General features: G+C 41.7%; 1 protein-coding gene across 1 annotated transcript in view; it reads right to left on the reverse strand.

Annotated features, from left to right (window-relative positions):
- The window catches only part of OSBPL11 (oxysterol binding protein like 11), a 38683-nt gene extending 20159 nt beyond the window's left edge, over nt 1–18524 (reverse strand). Inside the window, exons 1-5 of the mRNA XM_066553806.1 lie at nt 18385–18524; nt 3702–3770; nt 2469–2644; nt 1613–1692; nt 689–871 (exon numbers count right to left, since the gene is read on the reverse strand). Of these exons, the coding sequence (XP_066409903.1) occupies nt 689–871; nt 1613–1692; nt 2469–2644; nt 3702–3770; nt 18385–18524 (648 nt within the window). The remainder of the gene's footprint in view (nt 1–688; nt 872–1612; nt 1693–2468; nt 2645–3701; nt 3771–18384) is intronic.
- Nucleotides 18525–22464: the final 3940 nt, after the last annotated feature.

Raw genomic sequence — 22464 nt, forward strand, 5'->3', positions numbered from 1 at the left:
AATAACACAGGTTTGCAATGCATTATCTTTAGATAGGCAAGATCCACCCTGGATATATTCACAAGTTAAAATCAGCCAGTAGTCAGTCTGTTCTGTCAGTCAAGATGGAAAGGTAATTATTTCTAGATTTTTCTCCCAAAATACACTACACCTGAACATATGGTGAAAAAAAACCAAGCATCTGAATTGCTCTCTGTTTAGTCACACCCATCCCTAGACAATTTATCTAAATGAACCAGCATACCAGAAAATGGTATTAGCATTTTGAAATATCAATCATGACCAGCTTCTCCCTGGTCATAAGAGATACAAGCACAGCTTAGTCAATTCTTCTATAGCTTGACAAGGGAAGAAAAGTGTACAATAGAATCATAGTATGTGACGTTATGTCCCTTAAGGGGGACATATTATGTCCCTTGTCACTTGTAGTGCTAGGACTTGCAAAGATGAGAACATGGTTCTACCTTCAGCATCTGGATACTACTGCAAAGTACAAAATATAAAATATACACCATTTACTTCTACAATTAGCCAGGACAAGTTACTTATTCTCACACAGCTGTGCAATAATGGCTTAGGACATGCTACTGACAATATATCCAACTAAGAACAGCGGGTTTCTTCACAACCTTACCAATAACACCACAGCTCTCTCAAACAACTGTAAGGAAATTTAAAGCATACAAACCTCTCTAACATCTACAAGGTGATCTGGCTGCATAATGGGAACTCTTTTTCCTGTTGGCAATCTGTGATGTCCAACATTGAAGAAGGAAACTGCATTTTGACTGGGTCTTCTCTGCACACCAGGAGAGTTGGCACTTCCTTGGGATGCAAGAGAGAAGCTGCGAGATTTCAGAGGAGGGTTGTTCTAGTGAATAAACAAGCATATTGAGAAACATTTACAATTAATCCTAATAACCAGAAAATGTTCTAATGTGAAAGATACTCTATAAAAAAAATTAAAAATTAAACTGTTCTGCTGTAAGGAAAGATGTCAAAGCCCTAATAATGCATTAGTAGCGACTGCTAAATATTTTCCACTGTCTGCTTCTAGCTGCCCTTTTTTATAGTCTAATTAAGAACAATCTGTGAAATGAGATTGATCAGTAAGTATCACTTCTCTGACTTGAAAATCAGTCCTTGATCTGCAACAGCACTAGAAAATGACTCCTAATAGATCCTGCAGGTATAAAGCTGACATTCAAAAGAATGGAATTTCATTCAGAGCTATTAGTTCAACTTATCTCTTACAACAAAAACTAGCTACAAGATGCTGATTGTAACTTAAAAGCAAGATTTTATTCAGGTAACAGAACAGGTGTTATGGCAATCAGGAGCTTCTGTAAAATACACTATACACATATCTACCACATGATTAGCAAATGGAAACAGCAGTGTTGAGGACTTTTTTCTCAAACATGGGAATTCACCCTAAATTTATCTGTGGGCTACTGAGTGGTCTTTAGAAAAAAAAAGTAAGGGGTTAAAAAAAAACGTAAAAAAAAAAAAGTAACATTCCCAAAATGGAAGGGCTTCAATAATACTGAAGTTGTATTTGCAATACTTCTCCCACCAGGAAGATTTTTGCCCATGAGAGCACCAGTCATACCTTTCCAATAGCTTCTGTGTGATGCTGTGTGCAAATCTGTAGCCTGCTAACCCAGTGCTGCCGCTCTTTAGCATCTGTAGCTAAGAAAGCAAACCAAAAGGATTCTGTTACATGAAGTCATTTCAAAGTATGGGCAAAACCTACCTCTTAATTCTTAAAAATCACAAGACTAACAGTGCAAAGTTATTTTTAATCTAAAACTCATTTGCCTGTAATAACTATAATGTTAAGTGAAGGTCAACATACATAGTATATACTTTCTTTTTTTTATGCTATTTTTAGTGTTACAAAATTAATTTAAAAACATCAACAAACCATAACCGCCCTCACAAATATTGTAATCTAACAATATGAAACATTTTCCTGCAATAAGAGTAAGGTACTCCAAATTAGAAAATAACAGCAAGTCCTCAAGGGAAGAAATACTCAAAGTTATTAGCCTAGATTTCTGCAGCTTTCAAAATCAGAGAATGGCCTTTTATAACCACCATAAGGTGGCTAACAAACTGAATAATTAGATTTTCTGTGAGCATCACCACAGTATTGCTGCCTACAATGATTTAGAAAACTTTGAATCAGTACAATGTAAGGACAGTACACACGAAGATTAAACCCCATTCTACACAGAAGTCTTCTGAAGGACATCAGACCCAAACATTATGGAACTATCCATAAATACAGACCATTTCTAGCTGAACAGTGGGATGGAAGTCTTGCACATGATTTTCATGGCAGCATTTTGCCAACCAGGCCTTCTCTCTTTGGCCCTGCAGCCAAGGCCAGCCAAGCAGCCCCAGGTGAGAGCCAGGACTGTCCTCTAGTGGAAGGATCCCCTGCCCAAGCATCCAGGTCCTACCTCTTAGCTTGTACTGCTCCCCACTGGCTGCATTGACTGTGAAGGTGTGAGAGTCTTCATCACTGGGTGAGATGACAGCTCCAGCCAGCTGCAGGGTACCTCTGGGCTTCAGATGTCTAGACTGCTCATTCACAAAGTACTCCAGCAGGCCAGCATCATTGTTTAACACAAAATACCTGCAAGGATAGCAAAGCAAATACACTAAATAAAACCAGCTCATTTTCCTTTTTCTTTTTTTGTGCAGGTGGTGGTACTGGGAAAAGTCAATACTCTCATCACAAGTTTCACAAGTTTGCACAGATGGGATTGGGACTAAAAGACTTGCATCAGGAAAATCCTAAACATGTGAATTATGTCCCCAAGATGGCACAAAAATTAATTTCTTGGCTTTTTTTTTTCTTACAGCACAGGGATTGCACAACAGAACAGCATGCCCACAGAAGAACATTATCATGAGATTTTGGGAATCAAAAATTATATCCTGAATCATTAGGACTTAATAAATCCTTAAACTATAATACATTAAAAGTAAAACAGCCCCAGATACAAAGGAGCTGAGATGCAAAACCATGAAACTGAAGCAATTCCAGATTTTTTTTTCTTTTTATTTTAAAGGAACTGGACATTATGCTTCAACTTTCACTTGAGTTTACTGCCAAGTATATTGACATGAGTCACTCCATGCCAGGGGCAGCACAGGTGGCACAGTGTGGTACACTAAGGACTTGTCTCTCCAACATTAATTTGGCTGCACTGTGTTGCTCTAGGAACAGCATGAAACCTGACCAAAGAATTTCACCTGACACAGAAAATCAAGTTATTCGAGGGGAGATGACATCCTGGGGAAAGAGAAAAGCCTGCTTGAGTTAGAATTTACAGTAATGAAGTCTTATTTTTTTTAAGTGATAGCATTATTTAGCATGAAGATGAAGACTCAGCAGAAAACACAAAGACAATATTTTTTAATAGACAAGGAGAAAAAACCTAATGCTTTTTACACATACATAGTTATAAGCCACTAAATGACTTAACTGCTTTATATTGCCTATGCCTTTTTTATATTCATGCCTTAATACAAATATTAGCTTAATCTATATTGAGAAAAGCATGATTCTTGCATAAAGTTTGCCTACTAGAAAAAGAGAAATGTAAGCATTATTAAAAAAATCTGAAACATGTTCATTTGGATGCTGCAGACACCACCATTACTAAAAAGCACCATAAAAGACTTACCGATATTGCCAGCCAGTGACAAGATTGGTGTATTTCATTAAGTAGCCACAAATATTTTCCATGTGATCACTATAAAAAGAGAGAAAAAAACAATCAGACAATACCAAATATATTTTAGATCCTTCTGACCATCTTTATTCTCAGGAGATGAATTTTAATGTTCATTTTTAGAATGGCACTATCAATTTAATAAAGCTACACTTTAAAGATTTTACAGCCTTGTTCCTAAAATAGTTTCTTATGACAATTTAACCAGACTTACTGAATTCCAAATAGTTTCAAACCATAATTAGCTGCACCAATTCAACAGGCACTTCTAGACACATTTTTACAAGTTTCAGGTAATTAAAGACTTTGTATCCATGCTGCTTCTGGTTCCTGCTCTCTCTTCAAAACAAATTTTATACTTTTGGACTCCTGAACAAAATTAACTTTCATTAGTTTGTTAACAGACCCCTGGATTGCAGCCACCAACCTAAACAGTCTGTAGCTACTCCTACATCAGTGTGGTGTTATTAATCCTTCCCTTGGTGTCCAGCATCCTTCCCCTACACATCGCCATGCTCCTGTCCTACAGAACACAACATGCAAGTGCAGGTCACATCAACATATTCTGAGACCTAAACCAGAAGCCAAAACATCTCCTCCTTGGGCCTGACAGGAAAATCCAGCAGTTTCTCCATCAAAGATTCAACTTGCAATGCCCACCAAAAATGAGAGTCCACCAAAGGCACTTGGCATGGAGACTTAATACCACTACAGGCAAAATACATTTCCATTTCTGAAAATCAATTGCCCTAAATAAGGCTTACAAGTACCATGGCTACAAATTACTCAATTTAAGACCACAGTTTTAATACCCACTTTATGCTGTATGTTCCCATAAATCTAGAAATGCCACCTCAATGCCCTCATCTCACAGCAGGGCATAACCCCACACTGAAGAACACACTCTTGATAGACAATTCAGATCCAGCCTGATAAAAAAGCTCCTACTATTACAAAGAAGAATTGAAACAATGACCCAAATATCAGACACTATTTGCTTCTCCAAAATAAATTTGTTTCTAATCTTATTTAAAATTTCTGTAGGCTGTAGTAGGTTGAAGATTAAATGAAATTATTCAGAGTCCATTGGAGCAGCAGCAACCTCTCTTGGTTGTTAAATGGACATAGTAGCCCCATGTCAGCAAAAGGGGAAAAGTGGGGAAAACAGGACTATGTGAGCCAAGGGATCATCTCCCTTAGTGGGTTTTGGTTGCAAAGATAACTGGGCTAAGTACTGGGGTAGATGCTAAGTAACAACTGAAGCTGCTGTCTATACCTCATTTATAGACAGCAGATTAATTAGAAACCTGACAGTTTGATAAATATAACATGTTATACTGTTTCATCTTAAAGGAAGCCATTTAGGGTGACACTAATGAAAACAGCCACAGAGTAAATCACTGCCATTCAGTGATAGAACACAAGCCAAGAGATACAAGAATGTACATTTTTTGAAGAAAAAAGCCAAGCTACTGATTTTAAATGTTACTTTTAAAAGCAAAAATATGTGTCCTAGCTATTACAGCAGCAATCAGTATTGCAGTAATATCCTGCAATGGAGAGCAGCCAGCAGGACTATCTAGGAATTTAATTTCTAATAGCTCATTAAGTGGTACTACAGATAAAAATAAAACCAAGGAGAGCAGAGGGTGTTGTATATTTTAAATGTACAGAGAAGCTAAAGGAGACATAATCAAACTCATCCTCTGCAGACGCCTCTCATTTGTTATTATTGGCATACAAGGGAAGTACAGTTTAGACTTGCTCACTGTCTTAATTTAGCTGAAAATTATGAGATTGCATAGTCATAAAAATGCATGAGCTTGGGTTTTACTCATCTGAAAATTGTCCCTAGTCACAGCTAATTGTTTTTCAGCTCCAGTGAATGCAAGCTACACCCTTGCTTTTCAGTGAGACACTGCACATAGCCCTGCACATTCAGGTTGCAGCCACTCCACCCCCATTAACTAATGTGCCTAAATCACAGGTACCTCTAAAGAACCCAAGAAAAATCAGAAAGGTAAATTCAGACTACAGTGAATGCAGCAGGACTATGTGTATGACCTGTGGAAGTCCATTCATCTGACAAGGGTAAATTAAATAGCCTTTGATTAAAACAATTTGACCTCTGGGGTTTTTTTTTTTGGGTGTGACAGATAAAATAGCTGACTTTGTCATGCAGAAAAACACACTGTAGAAGGAAGTGCAGCTCTTCTGGTGATGTAGTTCCACATCAAATTACCATCACATTTTGCCATCATCTGCATGTTCCCTTCCACTTGGATTTTCACTTTGTCTGGACCCAAACATCTCCAAATGCCTCCTCTTCAATAATTTATATCTCTAACCTCATCAGTCCCAGAGGGCTCAGCTGAAAGGCTTGGAAAACATTGCCCCATGGAAGTCTGAGAATTGACTGAGAACTAGTATTTCAACATTTGAACTAAGGCTTATTTTTAAATAAGTAAAAATTATATACACTAAAGAAATCTAAATCCACTCTGCAAACTGCAATCAACAAAAAAGTAAATTCTATAACTATACATAATAGATGACAGAAATATAGTTAACCTCCTCATCTTCTGCAGGTGTGAATACAGAAAAATATTCTCAGTATTATTTATGAGCAAGGACAGAGATTGTAACTAAAGCATTTCTTCAAGAATTTTAAGGTTAGTGCCTCCACAGCAAGAGTTAAACCAAGATATTATATTTGTTGTTCCTAAAGTAGTGATGTAAGGCAATTAACATTAAAAAAAAATACAAAAGCACACCCAACGCAAAGAAAACCCAGTAACGTTTCACTAGTATGGAACTGACAGCCAAGCTCTACAGAGCACTGCAGAAAGCTTGTAAAATGGTAGACTTTGAGAACAAGAGGTTGAGGTTCAAGCACTGGCTCTGCTCACAGATAACCACAGTTCATAAAATATGAGTAAGCCCCTACTGTTGTTTCATGGGAAACGTTGCTGGCAAACCCTGTCACAAAGTCACCAGTCTCCTTCAAAAGCCTTCAAAATTTCCAACATAGTGGGTTTTGACTTTAGAAAACAGATTTCGAAACTGAACTTGACACAAAACACTGAGTAACTTAAGACTGACAGCGAGGGCTGGCTCCCTTGGGATCTTTCCTGATTTTCAGAATCCCTTTGCAGTCACACTGCTGCCTATGTGCACATACCCATACCTATGGGTACGTGTGTCTTTCCACAGCCAAGATGTGTTGTTGCTATTTAAAATGCTCACCACAGTCTCAGATCGTCAGAGGAATAGCAACAGCTCAGTACCATGAGTCAACAATCCCTAAAGGGCCTATTTCTTTTGAAATTCACATGTCCTGTCAAAGAAAGGAAATGTTGCAACAGACGGATCACAGTCTTAAGGACATGAAAAAAAAAATTAACTTTTGCTGGACTACTTTAAGTGAGGGTATTATACAAATCACAATCCAGAAAAGAAGTATGTAGAACACATACTTTTCAGAACAGAACAACATTTGAACTCTAGCCCAGCAACATCTACCACCTCCCAAAATCTGGGGTATTTTTCCCCAAAGGCTGAACACCATTGAACTTGACTGTCCATTTATCACAATATTTTAGTTTATAAACACTGTGAGATGGACTGAGACTGTCCATTTAAGCAAATGACAGACATCTGTGAACAATTACACACCAGTTCATATTCTTCCCACAAAATTATCCCTCCCTTACATCAAAGATGATTACCACAAGCCAGATTTCTACATATCTACATGCTACTAAAAAAAATAATAGGAATAAAAGATTCACAAAGGATCACTGTTAGCTTATTTATCCTTCTCTGGTTTTACTTGTCCTTTCCTAAGTTGTAGCAGCTGTCAGTGCCTTGCAGGGTGGTCTCCTCTCCCAGGGAAGAAAGAAGACAGTGACAATCAGGCCAAACTCCCCTGCATCCTGTTTACGTGCAGCACCCGAGCTTTGGACACAGATATAGAGGAACAGTAGTCCCATAATGACGTCTTTGAGGAGCTTCTGCCAAGACACCCAGGCTCACACCTGGGCCAACATTTTCTCTGAGAAGCAGCAGCAATTAAAAAAATGCAAAAGGCTTTGCCAGCCTTTTCCCATACCCCTCACAGGTAGGTTTCCATGAAAGCCCCACAGAAAAAAAAAACCTAGCAGTGGCACAAAAATGACACCCAACAGGAAAGCAGTTACAGAACAGTTCCAAGACTGCCCTTCAGATGATTTTAATTTTGCTGGGACCCAGGCAGCACCACGTGGGATGCTTTGAGCAGCCAAGTCTCTGAAGACCCAACAGCTGTCTGAAGAGCAAACACAGCAGCCAAAGGCTTCCCCACTGACTTGCGTAAGGCCTGACTTCAAGCAGCAGCTGAGTATGTGTGGATTTGCTGCCAGCAGGAAGGATGGCCAGGAGTCTGGAGCCCATGAAGATGTCAAGGAGGGCTCCTGAAGGAGAATCCAGCCTCCAGAAGATTTTGATCCAGCCTCCAGAGCTGCCACAACCACTGTTATGACAGTGCCTTTGGATCCTGGCCAAGGGAAGATGCTCCTTTCTACTGAGCTCACAGCAAGATGCAAACCCCTGGTGAAAGAGAGTGTCTTCATATTAAAAGCTGACAAAGCATAAAAAAAAGGAAATAAAGAAGTGAGGCTTGTAACAGTGCAAACCAATGAATGATTTCAATTATAGTTTGGAAAAAGCAGTGACCATTTTCACTGAACTTGCTCATCTCTGTTTGCTCACAGGTTCACTGTTGGCAATGGCTTGCTTTTTCCTCACTGGGCACTGCAAAGTGCTTATCTACAGTGCACTGATTTCCCTTTTCCTTACACAGAGAGGTAGGCAGTGGAGAAGAGAAAGGGGGAAAAAATCCCAACAGCTATGTCAGCATTGAACACTTCAGGCATATCTTCTGCAACTGCAAGAAACCACCACCAAGTTCAGCACACTCCAATTCCACAGCTCTGTGATGCAGGAGCAGGTTCCCCAGTAAACCCAACAAGTAAGGCAGAAGCATCAATCAATTACATCTGCTTTTCCAAACAGCTTTTGGAAGAAAAGATAAACAACTATCCTTGCTGTGCAACTCACCAGAATGCTCTATAGTCAGCTGTGAAGTGGCAGCAAAGCTCCTGCTCTTCAGCTTGTGTTTGACTACTCAATTATAAATTTAGAAACCAGAAACAAGTGCAAGGAAAAGAGGTCTAACACCATGACAAGAACATCAACAGCAGACCCTGAGGATGCTTCAGAACACCACTTGGCTCCAAGCATGCAGCACACACACCCCCTCATTAGATATAAAAACTTCTCTTTACGTGCACTCCTGTAAATCCTTGGGAATACAGACAAGCATTGGAAGAGCAGCGTGGGGTTTCCACAAAGAAAAGGTGTGGCAGAGCCAAAATGAGCCATCAGCTGTCCTTGATTCCAGCATAATGCAGCCCAGCCTCCCTACCCTGGGGTGAGGGGCTCTTCCACAGCCCACCTTCCCCCAGCCCTTGCTCTCAACACAACAGTTGTTCTGGCACCTCAAGTTCTATCAATACTAGCTAACAGGGGTTTTTTTTAAGTCATCTTAATTAAATTTGTATTCCATTCTCCTCTTTTCGGCATTAATGGCACAGGTTAATCACATACAAATGAAACTACTGTAACACTTTTGTGGTCTAGCAAGAAGAGAGACAATATTTAATTAATAAGTAGCAAAACTGTTCTCACATAACTACTATAAAACTGATTGTTTAGCTACTTTATAATTTACAGAGGTCTCTATTTCTCAAAATACATCTGCCTAGAAAAAATTGCAGTGACATTCAGCTCAGCAATTTGTCTCACACACAGGTGAACACCCAAAGTCAGCAAGAACTCCACTGATGGACAATTTATTTGTGGATTTGCATCAGCAGAACAGAACTGAAGCTGCACCTAAGAGTCAGTAGCCAACCCAGCAGATTTTGCTGCAATGGTATCAGTGGAAAACAAACTGTAGATTTAGCCAGTATCATTTTAGAGCTGGAGCATACAAAAAACAAGGACCTCAAAAGGTCTGAACTCTCCCCTTAATGCCTCTGGAGAGGCTGTCTGCAACTTTGCTACTATTTATGTTGCCAGTTTACATCAGCACACCAGAATGCACAGTTTCACACATTACTGCTAACAAAATCCAAAACTCTCTCAAATTCTAGCTTCAGAAAGCTCAAGCAGTCAAATCAAAGCTGCTCTGCCCAATGAACAATGCTGATGTAACATATACGAGGCAAACAGTGATGGATGAGCACCTTTGCAGTTTTGGACAATCTGCTGCCTGTGGTACCTGGGAAAGCAGTGGATCCTGGTAAACACCATCCACAGAGACTGGTGGAACAAACCACCTCTGTATTGTTCAGTTACTCTTTGGCACAGTCCAACATGGTTCAGCTTACTACACCTTCCATCCCAAGGCATTCTGCTCTCTTCTAGTCTAGTAGCTCTTATCCTACCAGAAATGTGCAGATATGCCCTTGCAGTTTTCAGATTTGAGTATTTGTGATTTTGTATTTTTAAAAGATTATATTAACAATTACACATTGCCATTCTGGACTCTGCAGCAATAAATCTCTAAAAATGGAAGGTAAATAGGATCAGCCACCTCAGATGAGCCTCTCGCTTTGTAATTGTTTTTGAAATATTATTTGCAACATTTCAGGTTAAATACTGAAGATAATAATTATTATCACCTTTCAAGTAAATCAGAACACACTTAAATAGCCTATTGTCAATTGATGTTATCTAAATATTCCTAAATACAAGCAAAAGCTTGTGTGGACCACCAGACTCAAGAAGCAATGGCCAGTAGTCTAAAGTCTAGCTGGCAAACAATTAAAAGTGGTGCAATTCTGCAGCACTGAATGACATCTTTTCTGAATTCTGAAGCTCTAAGCAGGAGAATTAGAGATTTCCCAGAGGCCCATCTCAACCCAAATTATTCCATAAATCTTGAACACAGAGAAATTAAGCAAAAATACTCTTACATTAAAATTGAGATGTAAGACACCAGGAAGATTTAAACTCTAAATAAGAAAGCATACACATTAACCACCTATGACTATTACCACATATAAAGAGAGCAGGGCTACTTTCTTGTTTGGTGCTTGAAGGGACCAGTGATTCCCAGACAAGGAATTATTCAAAAGTGCTCCTTTTCATCATGCAATGAGTAGGAGGTACTATGCATTTGGCACTCATGCTCTAATAATGAGTACCCTCGTGGTTTTCTTGTGCTTGCTATGGACATTTATGAAGGAGTTGTGTACTGAACAGTAAGAGGACAAAAAATATTATAATTCCATTTGGATATAGGGAACTGAAGCACAATGAATTTTCTGCCTAATTTTGAGACAGATGCAGTCCAATTTTTATTTTATTCATACATTCAAATCATGGGTTCTGCTGATTTCAGCTGCAACTGTGACCCTGCAAAAGTTTTGCAAAATCAGAGCAAACTGCTCCAAAAACAGTCCTCCAAGAAAAAGAGGAACACAGTTAGTGATCACCAGGGAAAACCAGTTTGAATAATATATGACTATTACCACAAAGGAAGTCAGAGCCAGGGTTAGAAACCAGCTCCTTTATACAGCATCCTGCAGTTCCGCCCAGCAGATCTCTTGCTTTCTGATACATCAATGTGCATTGAAAGTAACCAACGTTCTCAGTGCAAAACAGGCTCTTTGGGAAACTAATTTGACAATACCTAAACATTAACCAAGGCTTCAAAGATTTCCAGCCTCCTTGAAACTCTAGAATTCACAACTGAAAGCAAAAAGGGAAAAATGCTTACCCACAGCAAAAAGCTCCAAAGCAGTCTGTCAAATACAAGATCGGCAGCTTAACACACACAAAGAAACAGCATTTCTCCTACCCAGCTTCAGCCTGCCCTCCCCTCCCATTTCAGCATTAACACACACAGGAGAGAAAATCTGAAAAGGTACAAGCTTTGAAAGCACCCTAAGGAGAAAGTTGTCTGGCAGCACTGCCAGGGGACAGCCATCCCCTACAAGAATTCACCAGTGCTGGCAGGTGATCAGAGGGCACGTCAAGGCAAGGTCTGTAAGTAAACAGGGCTCACTGCACTTGTGCCTTAATTTTCACAGTACGATGAGTACATCTCAGGAACCTTCCCAGGATAAGGTAACAGCAGCAGCTGCTGCTTTTTGCTTCTGCATTAAGCAATGTGATCAGGTCATGCACATGCAGTTTGTTTTCCATCTTCTCTCTGGGGAGAGAATGCGTGTGGCACAGCAGGATGTTAATGTTGTACTGCAGTTAATTAACTGTCTGCTACATAATTACATTAGAAAAGGTGAAGTTGAAAAGTACTCTTTGCACTTAGTGAAGGATAGATATTTGTAACAGCCATTAACTCCTGTAGAAATCTATTCCATGGACTGCCCAAAGTATTTGCTGTTTAGACACTACGCAAAAATTGGTGTTTCTTCATTTTAGCTTAATTTGAACTCTAAGTGAACATCCCATGGTGAACATAAGTACACTGGATGCCAGAACCAACTCCCACATGTGACACCCGAGTCTGTCCATCATGGAGAGGCTCTGAGAATCAAGAGAGGGACTCTTGATAATCACTCACTGAGGAGCCACAGGGCTGGAGAAGGAAACCCAGGCCTTGTCACCTGGCTCAGGAACTGGGCTCCCATTCCCTGCTGGAACATCAGTCAACATGAAGCTCCTGCTTAAATGACCCAAACTTGTTTCCCCAACTGTATCCACTTACTACCCCTCACACCAAGATTTGCTTCTCTCAATCTATGACACATCTGCTCCAACGCCAATTATCCAAGTTTAAATACGTGTGTGAACACGAAGGGCTCACCTGCCTTTTGAGAAATGCCTGGGGCTTTAGCAACTGTAAAATCAGTTTGGTAAAAGATGACCTTAATATTTTAATAACACAGAATGCATCCTGAGATGGATGTAACTGGCTGATCATTTTAAATATGAGCTTCTTGTCTATTCTAATGAGCAAATTATGTGAAGTGCAGAATTTCTAAATTAGTGTTAGGAGCACGATATACTCTTTAAGCAAAGAGTCAAATGAGGATAAACAAATTCAGGCACCAGGTTTTTCAGCCAGTTCCCTCCAGCATATCAAACAAATGTGACAGCACTCCTAATCTGAGTTTTATTACTGAAAGGAACATACAAAATTGCAGAAATAAATTCTGAATTTCACAGCAGCCACTTGAGAAAATCATCTCTTCAGCACTCCAAACCACACCTCAAAAGACCAGCAACAAAGTGAGCAGCATGGGCTTTCTGAAGGTCCTGCAGTGCTGAGGTATCTCCACACAACACCAGAAACAGAAACAAGGAAGGTCAGGACTCACTTTGACACAGGCTTGGCATCAGAGCCATCAGCCAACCCCAAAGATGCCAGTACAAACATCACCTCCCTTGGGAGCTGGCACCTCAATGTGACAATGCCAGCAGGTTCTTACAACGGTGGGATACTGAGGAAGTGAGCTGCAAGAACAGGGGAAAATCAAAACAGGAGCAGACCTTGCCAGACCTCCCATCTGGGAGTGACACCACAAAATTACAGCCTCTGTCCCTCTGCAGCTGTGCACCACAAAGAAGGGAGTTACAGTAATTGATTCCAGCAAACATACACAAATTCTACCTAGAATCCCAAAGAATTTTCTTTCAAGCAATGCAAAAAGAAAAACCAGAACAAGGGAGATGGGTATAAAAAGGAAGCACTAGGGGTACCAGTGTTAGAGAGAACTGTCCTAAGATGACACTTACATTTTCATGAAGGTTTGAGACATTTCTTCTACTTAGCAAGCAACAAGGAGCATAGCTTAAATTCTGGCCTGCTCTCAGGAGCCAGTTGATTAGGTCAGCACACACCACCCTACTGCAGCCTTTGATTCCCAGACAAGAACAGAGGACCAGCAAGGGAGAGGTTAGCAAATGTTGTTGAACACTGAGCTGCCATCACCTCTTGTATCTATTTCTACCAAGCTGGTTCCAGCTTTAAAGACCAAACAGATGAAATTTATCCTCCCAAGATCAAAACTTCTTGAGCAAGAAACACAAAGAAACTAGGAACACTCAGTACATCTTGCAACTAAGACTGACATTGGGACACCCCCAACACAAGGATCAGTACTGTATCAGTTTCAAGACACTTTTCCCTTTAGTGTTACTAATTAGATCATTTTTGCAAGATAGCACAAATGAGAATCAAATGCTTCCGCAGCCTAGCTCAGTTTCACATGCTTTGCTTCTACATGTTTGAAGTGCAAAGCCTTGTTAGTCATCCTCAACAGCAACTGGGATCAAACTTAGACATTAGCATTGCCTTTAAAACACATTTCCTACTGGATGATTTTATGAAAAAGTGTTCATGATCATCTCAAAATGCAGAATTAAAATATATTCACTTGTTTCAGGTACCAGTTCTTCTGCTACATTGTCACATGCTGGCCTGCTCAAGCACAGAAGACTGAATTAAGGTCAGTAACTGTTTACTCCCCTTTTTTAGTATTTATGAAGACATTTGCATAGTGTCAACTGAAAAAGCCCTAAAACCCACAAAAGAAGACTGACAACCATTTCACTTGTTTAAAATTTGTTATCCATTTACATTCAATACCAAAAAACATTTAGTGTTACCCTTTGGCAAAAGTCTCTCTCTGCTCTTCTCAGCCTCCTACTCCAGCCCAAAGCCACATGGAGTAATTCTGCAAGAGAATCTGTCTAACTTAATAAACTAATTAATGACAAGCAGAAGCCGCCCAGCATGAGGAATCCTCTTACTGGCCATTGTCACACCTAGCAAGAAAAAAATAAGGTAAAAAAATACTATCAGTCTAGGAAATTTACTCCTTGAAGCTACTTTCATCTGAAGGGTTTTCTATACTAACTGACAATTGTGAGTAACACTGCAGCACTCAGGCAAACTCTGAGGAACAACTAAAAAAAGGCAACTCACTTCCTTAAACAAAGAGCAAAAGACACAATCTGCAGTATTTTATAACTATACATGGCTAAATCCATAGTGAACAGATACTAAAACCATTTGAGAAATAAGGAACAAAGATAGCTATCAAAAAAATATAAGCAGAAGTGAAATGCAAATAGGTTTTAAAATATAACTCGTAAACTTCAAAATCAGCAATCATTTGGGAAATTCATGAACACTTTACCTGTATTTCTAATGGCAGGGGAAGAAATGCTGGGAATACTTTTAATAGCAGAATTGATCTACATATTTGAGAGCAGAACCACTAAGAAAAGCATAAGAGGACAGCACACTATCATGTCTCCAACTGGGAAAGACAATCTTGTTTCTCTAGACAACTGCAGTGCTTTGAAAATTTCATTTTGTAGCCAAATAAGAACCAGTGATTGCCACTCACTTCTCTCAAAATTTTCTGAAAGCCCCTTAAGCCAGGTGACAGGACTGGTTACACTTCTCTGGCACATGTTCTGATCAGCTCTCCATTCAGTCATAGAAGATTCTGCATTCTGGTTGTGAAATTTTTATGTTATTTGAATGACTACAAATCACATGTTGCAGAAGTACCAGCCCAACCTGCCTCCTTTCTCTCACTGCTTTGAAAGCACTCTTGTTCATTTAACCCAGAGCAAGGCAAAACCAAATGAACACGGTCATAAGGTAAGGCAGAACTGCTGAATGCAAGTAATTCTGTGGGTGAGGCTGTACTTACTTTACAGCTTGGTTACTGCTGAAAATAAAGAAAATATTATAATCTTAAACTACTTTATCAAGTAATCTTACAGCAATCTGAAGTTATTCAGAAGTCTTACCCTATGGTAATTGTTTCCCTAAATGAAGATAGGATTAAAGAATTTAGTATATAGCACAGCCTCTGAAGCTCTCTTTATCTACTGAAATGCAAGTTTACACTCAGGCTGTTCCTGCCCCAGTGAGGAAAATGAAGCCAATGGTTGCTTGTTCTCAGACACACTCTGACCTGATCATATATTCACAAGAAAATAAGATCACTTCCTGTCAGATGGCTGAAAGAGCAGTTTCTCAAGAACTCTAAACTTCTACTAAGTAAATTTCAAAAAAAAAAAAATCATCTTCCTACCCTCAGAAGAAACCAATCCCTTACAAATTTCAGAAGAGCCACTGCTATGCTGGCTGCCTAAACTCACCAATTCACAGGCTACAAGCATGAAGTTTGACAGGAGATTCAGCTCTATCTCCACATCATCTGAAGTGTCTGGCAGTCTCTGGTTGTCACTTCTCCACTATGATAAATATCTGATCTAACTCTATGACAGCTATTTAAAAATCTCCCTATTATTCCCCTACAGAAATACAAAATCAGACTTCCTGCTTAATTTTTTTTTTTATTTTCTAGATACTCAATTTATGCCAAGTATATATGACCTTGCACCTCTTTGAGAAATTCAGTTTTCATTATTTCAGGTTCCAGCAGTCTTGGAGGTTTATTTTTTATCCATAGTCTTAATTCCCCACTTGGAGCATTGGAGTATCAAGTACCTGTGTTCCCACTGTCTGAGAACTCTGCTATAGCTGTTTTGACCAAATGCTTCACCAAACAGTGAGCTAAACTTCTGCACCAGACGTGGTCTGTGGAGAGCAAGTACTTCAGGATCCTGCTCCTGCCAATCTATGAGACTACACATTGCTCAAACTCTGTGCTAGGAAAGTTAAAGATCAAACTTCCACCACAAGTTCCCAGAAAATCTGTTTCTGAAACCTGTATATTAGACAAGCTCACTGAGGAGCTTGTCTTTTGTCAAATACATTTTAGCAAAAAAGTAATTCATAAAGCGAAAACTAAGCTACAGCATCTGGTTAAGGAGGGCTTTCTAGGAGACAGGGGGGAAAGGTGATATTTTGAGGGTAATTAGATATAGAGACAAATGTAGGAGTAAATAATTGATCCCAAACACAGCAGAGATTAACAGTGAGGTATCTCAAGTGTCCACAATAAAATAGAATTAGTACACTAAATTTCTCCAAATGATCTAGAATGAAAAAATAAACTGCACTAAAGTTTTAGAGCAAATTAAACCAGATATTGATAGCTACAAGGAAAAGGACAGCTCCCACTTAGAGCTGTCAAGCCATGAAAATGGCTAATACTTGGGGTCAGTTCAATTTTTGTCATACAAGCCATAGCACCGAAGGAAGAAACAAAGCAATTGGATGGATAATTTTAAAAAGTGGAATTTCACTGTACAGCACTGACCAGTGACCACCATCACAAACGCAGTATAGCTAAAAAGACATCCAGGCAAATCAGGCATCTCATCCCTTCCACTGCCTCCAATTCTACATAAAAATATAAAATATTTCCATTTTGATTGCATAAAGTAACTCCTGTGTCTCACACTGAAACATGGGTATTGTGTGCTTGGTTATAGTAACAGCAATTTTCATTAGAAAATTCAGTTCTACTCGAACCCAGAGTTTAAAAAGCAACTGGAAAAACAGTGCTTAAAACAGCCAAGAGCTGCATCTGATAATTAGCTTTCCCGACTTAACAGCCTGAAATATTCACCCTGAAATCACCACTTCTCTTTCCGGCACTAGTCACCAGAAAAGTAAAATACTCATGACCCAGATTCTCAGCGCTGGCCGCGCTGTTCCCAAAGCTCCAGGGCGCTCGGTGCCCGCCCATCCCGGTCCTGGGTGCCCGTGTCCCGGGGCCATGCCCGGTCCCTCCGTCCGTCTGTAGCACGCTCCGGCTCTGCGGTCCCCACACGCAGCAAACAAACAGCAAGCCAGTCCATCCATCTGGGCTGGCAGATGACGGCTCTGGAGAGTCTCCATTGGAAGGAGAAGTGGGCAAACTTCACACAACAGCAGCATTTTCAACAGCAACATGGCAGAACTCCAGCCAAGGAGGAGAGACCCGGGAGCAGGGATTCGGAAACCTCGCGGGTGATGCTGTAGAGCCCGCTACCAGCGTGTGAGGGGGGATGTGTTCAAACAGAAAGCATAGCAGAAAAAAAGCATATGGAAACCCTCAAGTCTCCCGAACACACAGGCAAATAATTCAAACTAATGCCGTGAGCTCAGCTTCTCCGGCATTCTCTGCTCCCTTCTGCTGACTTGCTGAACCTGAGTAATCACCCTGATTTATGCTAAGCAATGCCGTTCTTAAAACAAGTTAGATAAGACTGAAACTCGGTGCACACTCAGTTTTGCTACCAGCAACTAACAGAAAGCATCAATAAAAAAATTAATCACTGCCATTAAGTTCTTTTAAAAGATCCAACACTCGGCACAAAGTTTGGCTTTTTTTGGAAAGGCTGGAAAGGGGTGAAACGCCTCCAACAACTTTAAACAGGTCTCCACTTTCTGCGAGGGGAAAAGAGGATCTGAGAGGCAGGAGCAAAAGCACATCATCCCCCGGCAGCTTTGCGCTGATGGAGAACGGGAGCCGCCCGCCCGCGGGCACCCCAGGGATGGTGGGCACAGGGAGCGAGGGAGCCGCGTCCCCCGTGCCGCGCCCCGGCGGTGCCGGAGGGGCTCCAGTGCTGCCGCAGCCGGGGCGGCCACGCCGCCCACCCGCGCTGGGCAGCTCCGGGCCCGCCGCCCCTCATCGCGCCTCACGCCCACCTGTACTGCCAGCCCTTGTTGCCGCCGCGGCCGCCGCCGCTCCTGCCGCCGCCGCTCTGCCCCGCCGCCGCCGGCAGCGGCTCCGTCTTGCCCTCGCCCTCCGGCCCCTTCATGGCCGCCGCCGGGTCCGCGCCCTGCATGGCGCCGCGGCTGCCGCCCCTCAGCGGCGCCCCCGGCCCCGGCGCACAGAGCGAGCCCACCCCATGCGGGCTGCGATGGCGGCGGCCGCCGGCACCCCCACGCCCCGCTCGGCTGGGCCGGGCTGGCCGCGCTGGGCTGGCCGGGCTCCCGCACGGCCGCGCCGGGATGGGCGATCCCGCCCTCCCGCTCCCTCACCCTGCCCGGCCCCACCGCCCCTTCCGGGTCAGCGCCGCCGCCATCTTTAGTGCGGGCAGCGCTCGCACACCTTCGGCACCGAATGAAACTCGCGTGTGACGCCAAAAAGGGGAGATTTCCTCAAAGCGTTAATAATTGATCAGGCTGTCAGCGCTCCGGGAGGACTCGCCTTAACAGGTTACGGAGTAACAATAAAATTGTGGCGGGTTAAGGGTCAGGGATTGTCGGTGATAGTATCTGACTGCAAAAACGTGTTTAAAGCAGTACGCGAATTCAGAGCAACATACTAACAAGCTCTAATCGCTAGCAAAAGTTAAGTCGAGATAATCATATAGGTTCTTACCTTATAGGCATCCCTGAGGGGGAGAAGGCGGTTCACCCACCGACTGATCCCAAGAAGTCACAATGGAGTCTTCCCTAACTTCTCTGCATTTCTTAACTTACATACTTCCATATTCTTCTCTTTATATTCCTACCTTATATAACTTTTACACTATTTCTTCACATTCAGGAGGAGCACGAGTGACTTTAGTCATACATCTCAGTGAGGGGTGCTCACACCTTCGGGTGGGTATCACAATAGTACCAGCGATGGACATCTGTTTCAGTCCAAGGAGAGTGATTTTTACCACGGATTCTGATTCAACAATGGCATATCTTCCTTTTTCTCCGTTGGTTTTCAGCTGTTGTGGGGATTATCAGCTAGAAAGTACCACCAAGTTCCCTCCTCTGCTAGGGTTTTGCCCGAGCCTGGCTGCAATGTCTCCAGTCCCCTCCAACCTCTGTTTAGTCCTCCTTAGATTGTGTATCTAAGGGGAGATCGGGGATGCTCACCACATTCCATCCAGCGAGCAGCAACCATATTTTCCACTATAATTTCCATACAGTGATCTTCTTACCTCCAGTCATCTTCCCACATAAGGGCTACAGGAATTCTCCCTGCAAAATAAGAGTGGGCTGAGTGAGGGATCCAAGCTGTGCCATACACAAGAAGGGATGTGACAGCTGGGATCTTGCTTGAGACCCACAGAGCAGGGTCAAACCCAGCACTTCATGCACTGAGCAATACCACAACACAGCCTCGAGAGGAAACACATTTTTTTCCTCCATTTCTTCCTCCAATTACTGCTTTTTTCTTTCATGGAATGCCAGCATGTCTAACTGGGAGAGCTTGATCTGGCTCTGTGAAATCTTTCAGGCCAGTCATGGCTTTTGACCAATCACAGCCTCACTGACTGCAGCTGCATTATTTTTTAAAATCAGGGGCAGAGGATCCTCATTCTGACTTTAATTAATCTGCACATGAAGAAGAGGAAGGCAGAAGCAGACATGACTGTGGTTAGTGAGGCCAATCCTCATCTCATCCAAACTCCCTCCTCCGCTCTCCAGCTCTTACTATACACTTACAATACTGTAAACAACTGTGTTGAAAAAGATGCTAAAAATTCCCAGTGTGAGAATCATACATAGAAGCAAAAATTTAAAGGAGAACATTTTTCAGACAAATAGTTTATTTACTTACAGCACCCCTCTGGTAGCAGCTTTTTACCCCATGAAAGCTGCCCTGGCCTTCCTACCTCCTACCAGCGCGTTTCAACTTTCCCAGTGACATTCAAAGCACTTTTGTCTTTGGCCAGCAAATGGTGACAGCACAGTATGAGCACTGTGTCTTAAAATATATTTATAAACTTTAATCTGGTTCTAAATTACCACATATCCCTCCTTCCCTGCCAAGCACACACACAGTCTCCTCCAGCAGACCAGCGTGGACTGCCTGTTGCATTTATGCCTAGAATCTCTCTTACAGGGACAGGAGATACTACCAGTGCACAGACATAGAATTCTCCACTTCTACATTTTTAGGAGCATGTTTGTCACTGCAGGCAAAAAAAAGTGGTTCTCCCCTGCATTTTTTTCCTGGGAATCTATAGGTAAGCACACCAGCAGAGTAACATTGTCTATCAAAGAAAAAAAAAGAATTGGCCAGAACTGCTCTCCAAACACATTGCTTCCTACTCTGGCAATCCCTTGAAACTTTAATTGAAGATATATAATTGCATGGTATCATAATATATGCCTACAATCCTGAAATTTTCCTGGGAAAATTTGAAGCTAAAGCAACTCAGGCAAGAGTTCTACTTGTGTGTTTTGTTTCCCCCCTGCTCAAGGACAACCAGGCAAAGACACAGCTTCACCCGTGCCTGGCCTTTGTAATCATCAAGGTGGTCAGTACGATGTTCCTCCACCCAGAATGTTTCCAACATCCCAGACAGGCCAGCATTCCTTAGTGATAGTTCTGCAGCCCCTCAGTATTTGGTCCCTGAGCATGGTAAGCTCAGGTTTGCTTCCCCCATGCCTTTGCTTTTTTGTCTTACAAAAGGTGCTGCGTGTGCAGTACCAGAGGCTCTCGTAAGATGGCATTGACAAGATGCTGAATAGCACAGAAAGGCTGACAGCTACACCACGTTTGCTGAGGGCTTGCAGAGTGTGATCTGCCTTTTCTCTTTAGTTTAGGATGTTGCTAATTATAGCTTGTGCTCAGCTCACTGCTCTCAGTCTCCTTCCCCTGCTACAATTTAGTGGCTCACAATGACCCAGATCCCAGCCTGGCCCTTGGGAGAGCAGCAGAGGTGGGTCCTGGGGCTCCACAGCTGTGCCCTGCCTGCCCAGCATTCCTGGCTCTGGAGGAGGAGATGAGGAAGAGCTGCAGTTCTGGAGGAGGAGCACGTGAATAGGATAGCAAATGTTTATTGACATTTTTCAAGTCGAATCCTTGTAGGCCCAAATATGGTTACTAGCTGAAGTAGTTTGTATTTTATCACAGCTCAAGCAAATTTCCCACAACTAAACATTTTGTTAATTTCAGGAAACTGACCAGGATCTGATAAACACTAAAACAACTCCTGTTTATTTCTTTCAAAGTTTATAGTCTGGCTATGTATAGAATGATAGAATGGCCTGGGTTAGAAGCAACCTTAAAGCTATCTTATTCCACCCCACTGCCATGGGCAGGGACACTTTCCATTAGATCAGGTTGCTCCAACCTGACCTTGGACACTTTCAGGGATAGGGCATCCACAGCTTCTCTAGGCAACCTGTGCCAGTGCCTCACTACTCTCTCAGTCAATAACTTATTTCTAATATCGAATCTAAACTTATTATCTTTCAGTTTAAAGCCACTTAACATGCTTAGCATTTCTTCAGATGAGTATTGTGTCTTCAGAGCAGCAAGGTTCAAAAAGTAAAAGCTCTGAATTTCAGCATAGTTTTCATCACCTGCATGCTTAAAATAAAAGTGCAAATTTAAAAAATATATATAAAATTATACAAGTTTTTTATCACTCTCTTTTTTGTCTAATTCAGGATTTTTTTTCCTGGGTTAGTATCTTAGAATGAGACCAAGTTTAACAGTCTTAAATCTGGATCTGCCTCTGGTAGCTGGGTCACAGAAGACAAAACTTTAACTGCTCTTGTCTGCTAAGAGAACTACATCCTCTACAGGCATCCGGGGGAATGGCATCAGTCCTGGGAAAGGAAAGCCAGAAGTGCAGCCTGCCTTTACTGCATGAGAAGTGCAACTTTTCATAATCATTGTTGAACTGGGGGAGCTCCCAAGCAATGAGAAAATGACAGAAAAGTAACGTCACTGACGGAGCTTCATCTCTGCTTTTTAATCCTACAACTGTTCTTGAGGTTAAATTCTTTCTCAAGGCAACTGATACTGTATTACTAGCCTGGGAAACA

The sequence above is a fragment of the Molothrus aeneus genome, chromosome 7, assembly GCF_037042795.1.
Source record: "Molothrus aeneus isolate 106 chromosome 7, BPBGC_Maene_1.0, whole genome shotgun sequence".
NCBI classification, from domain to species: domain Eukaryota; kingdom Metazoa; phylum Chordata; class Aves; order Passeriformes; family Icteridae; genus Molothrus; species Molothrus aeneus.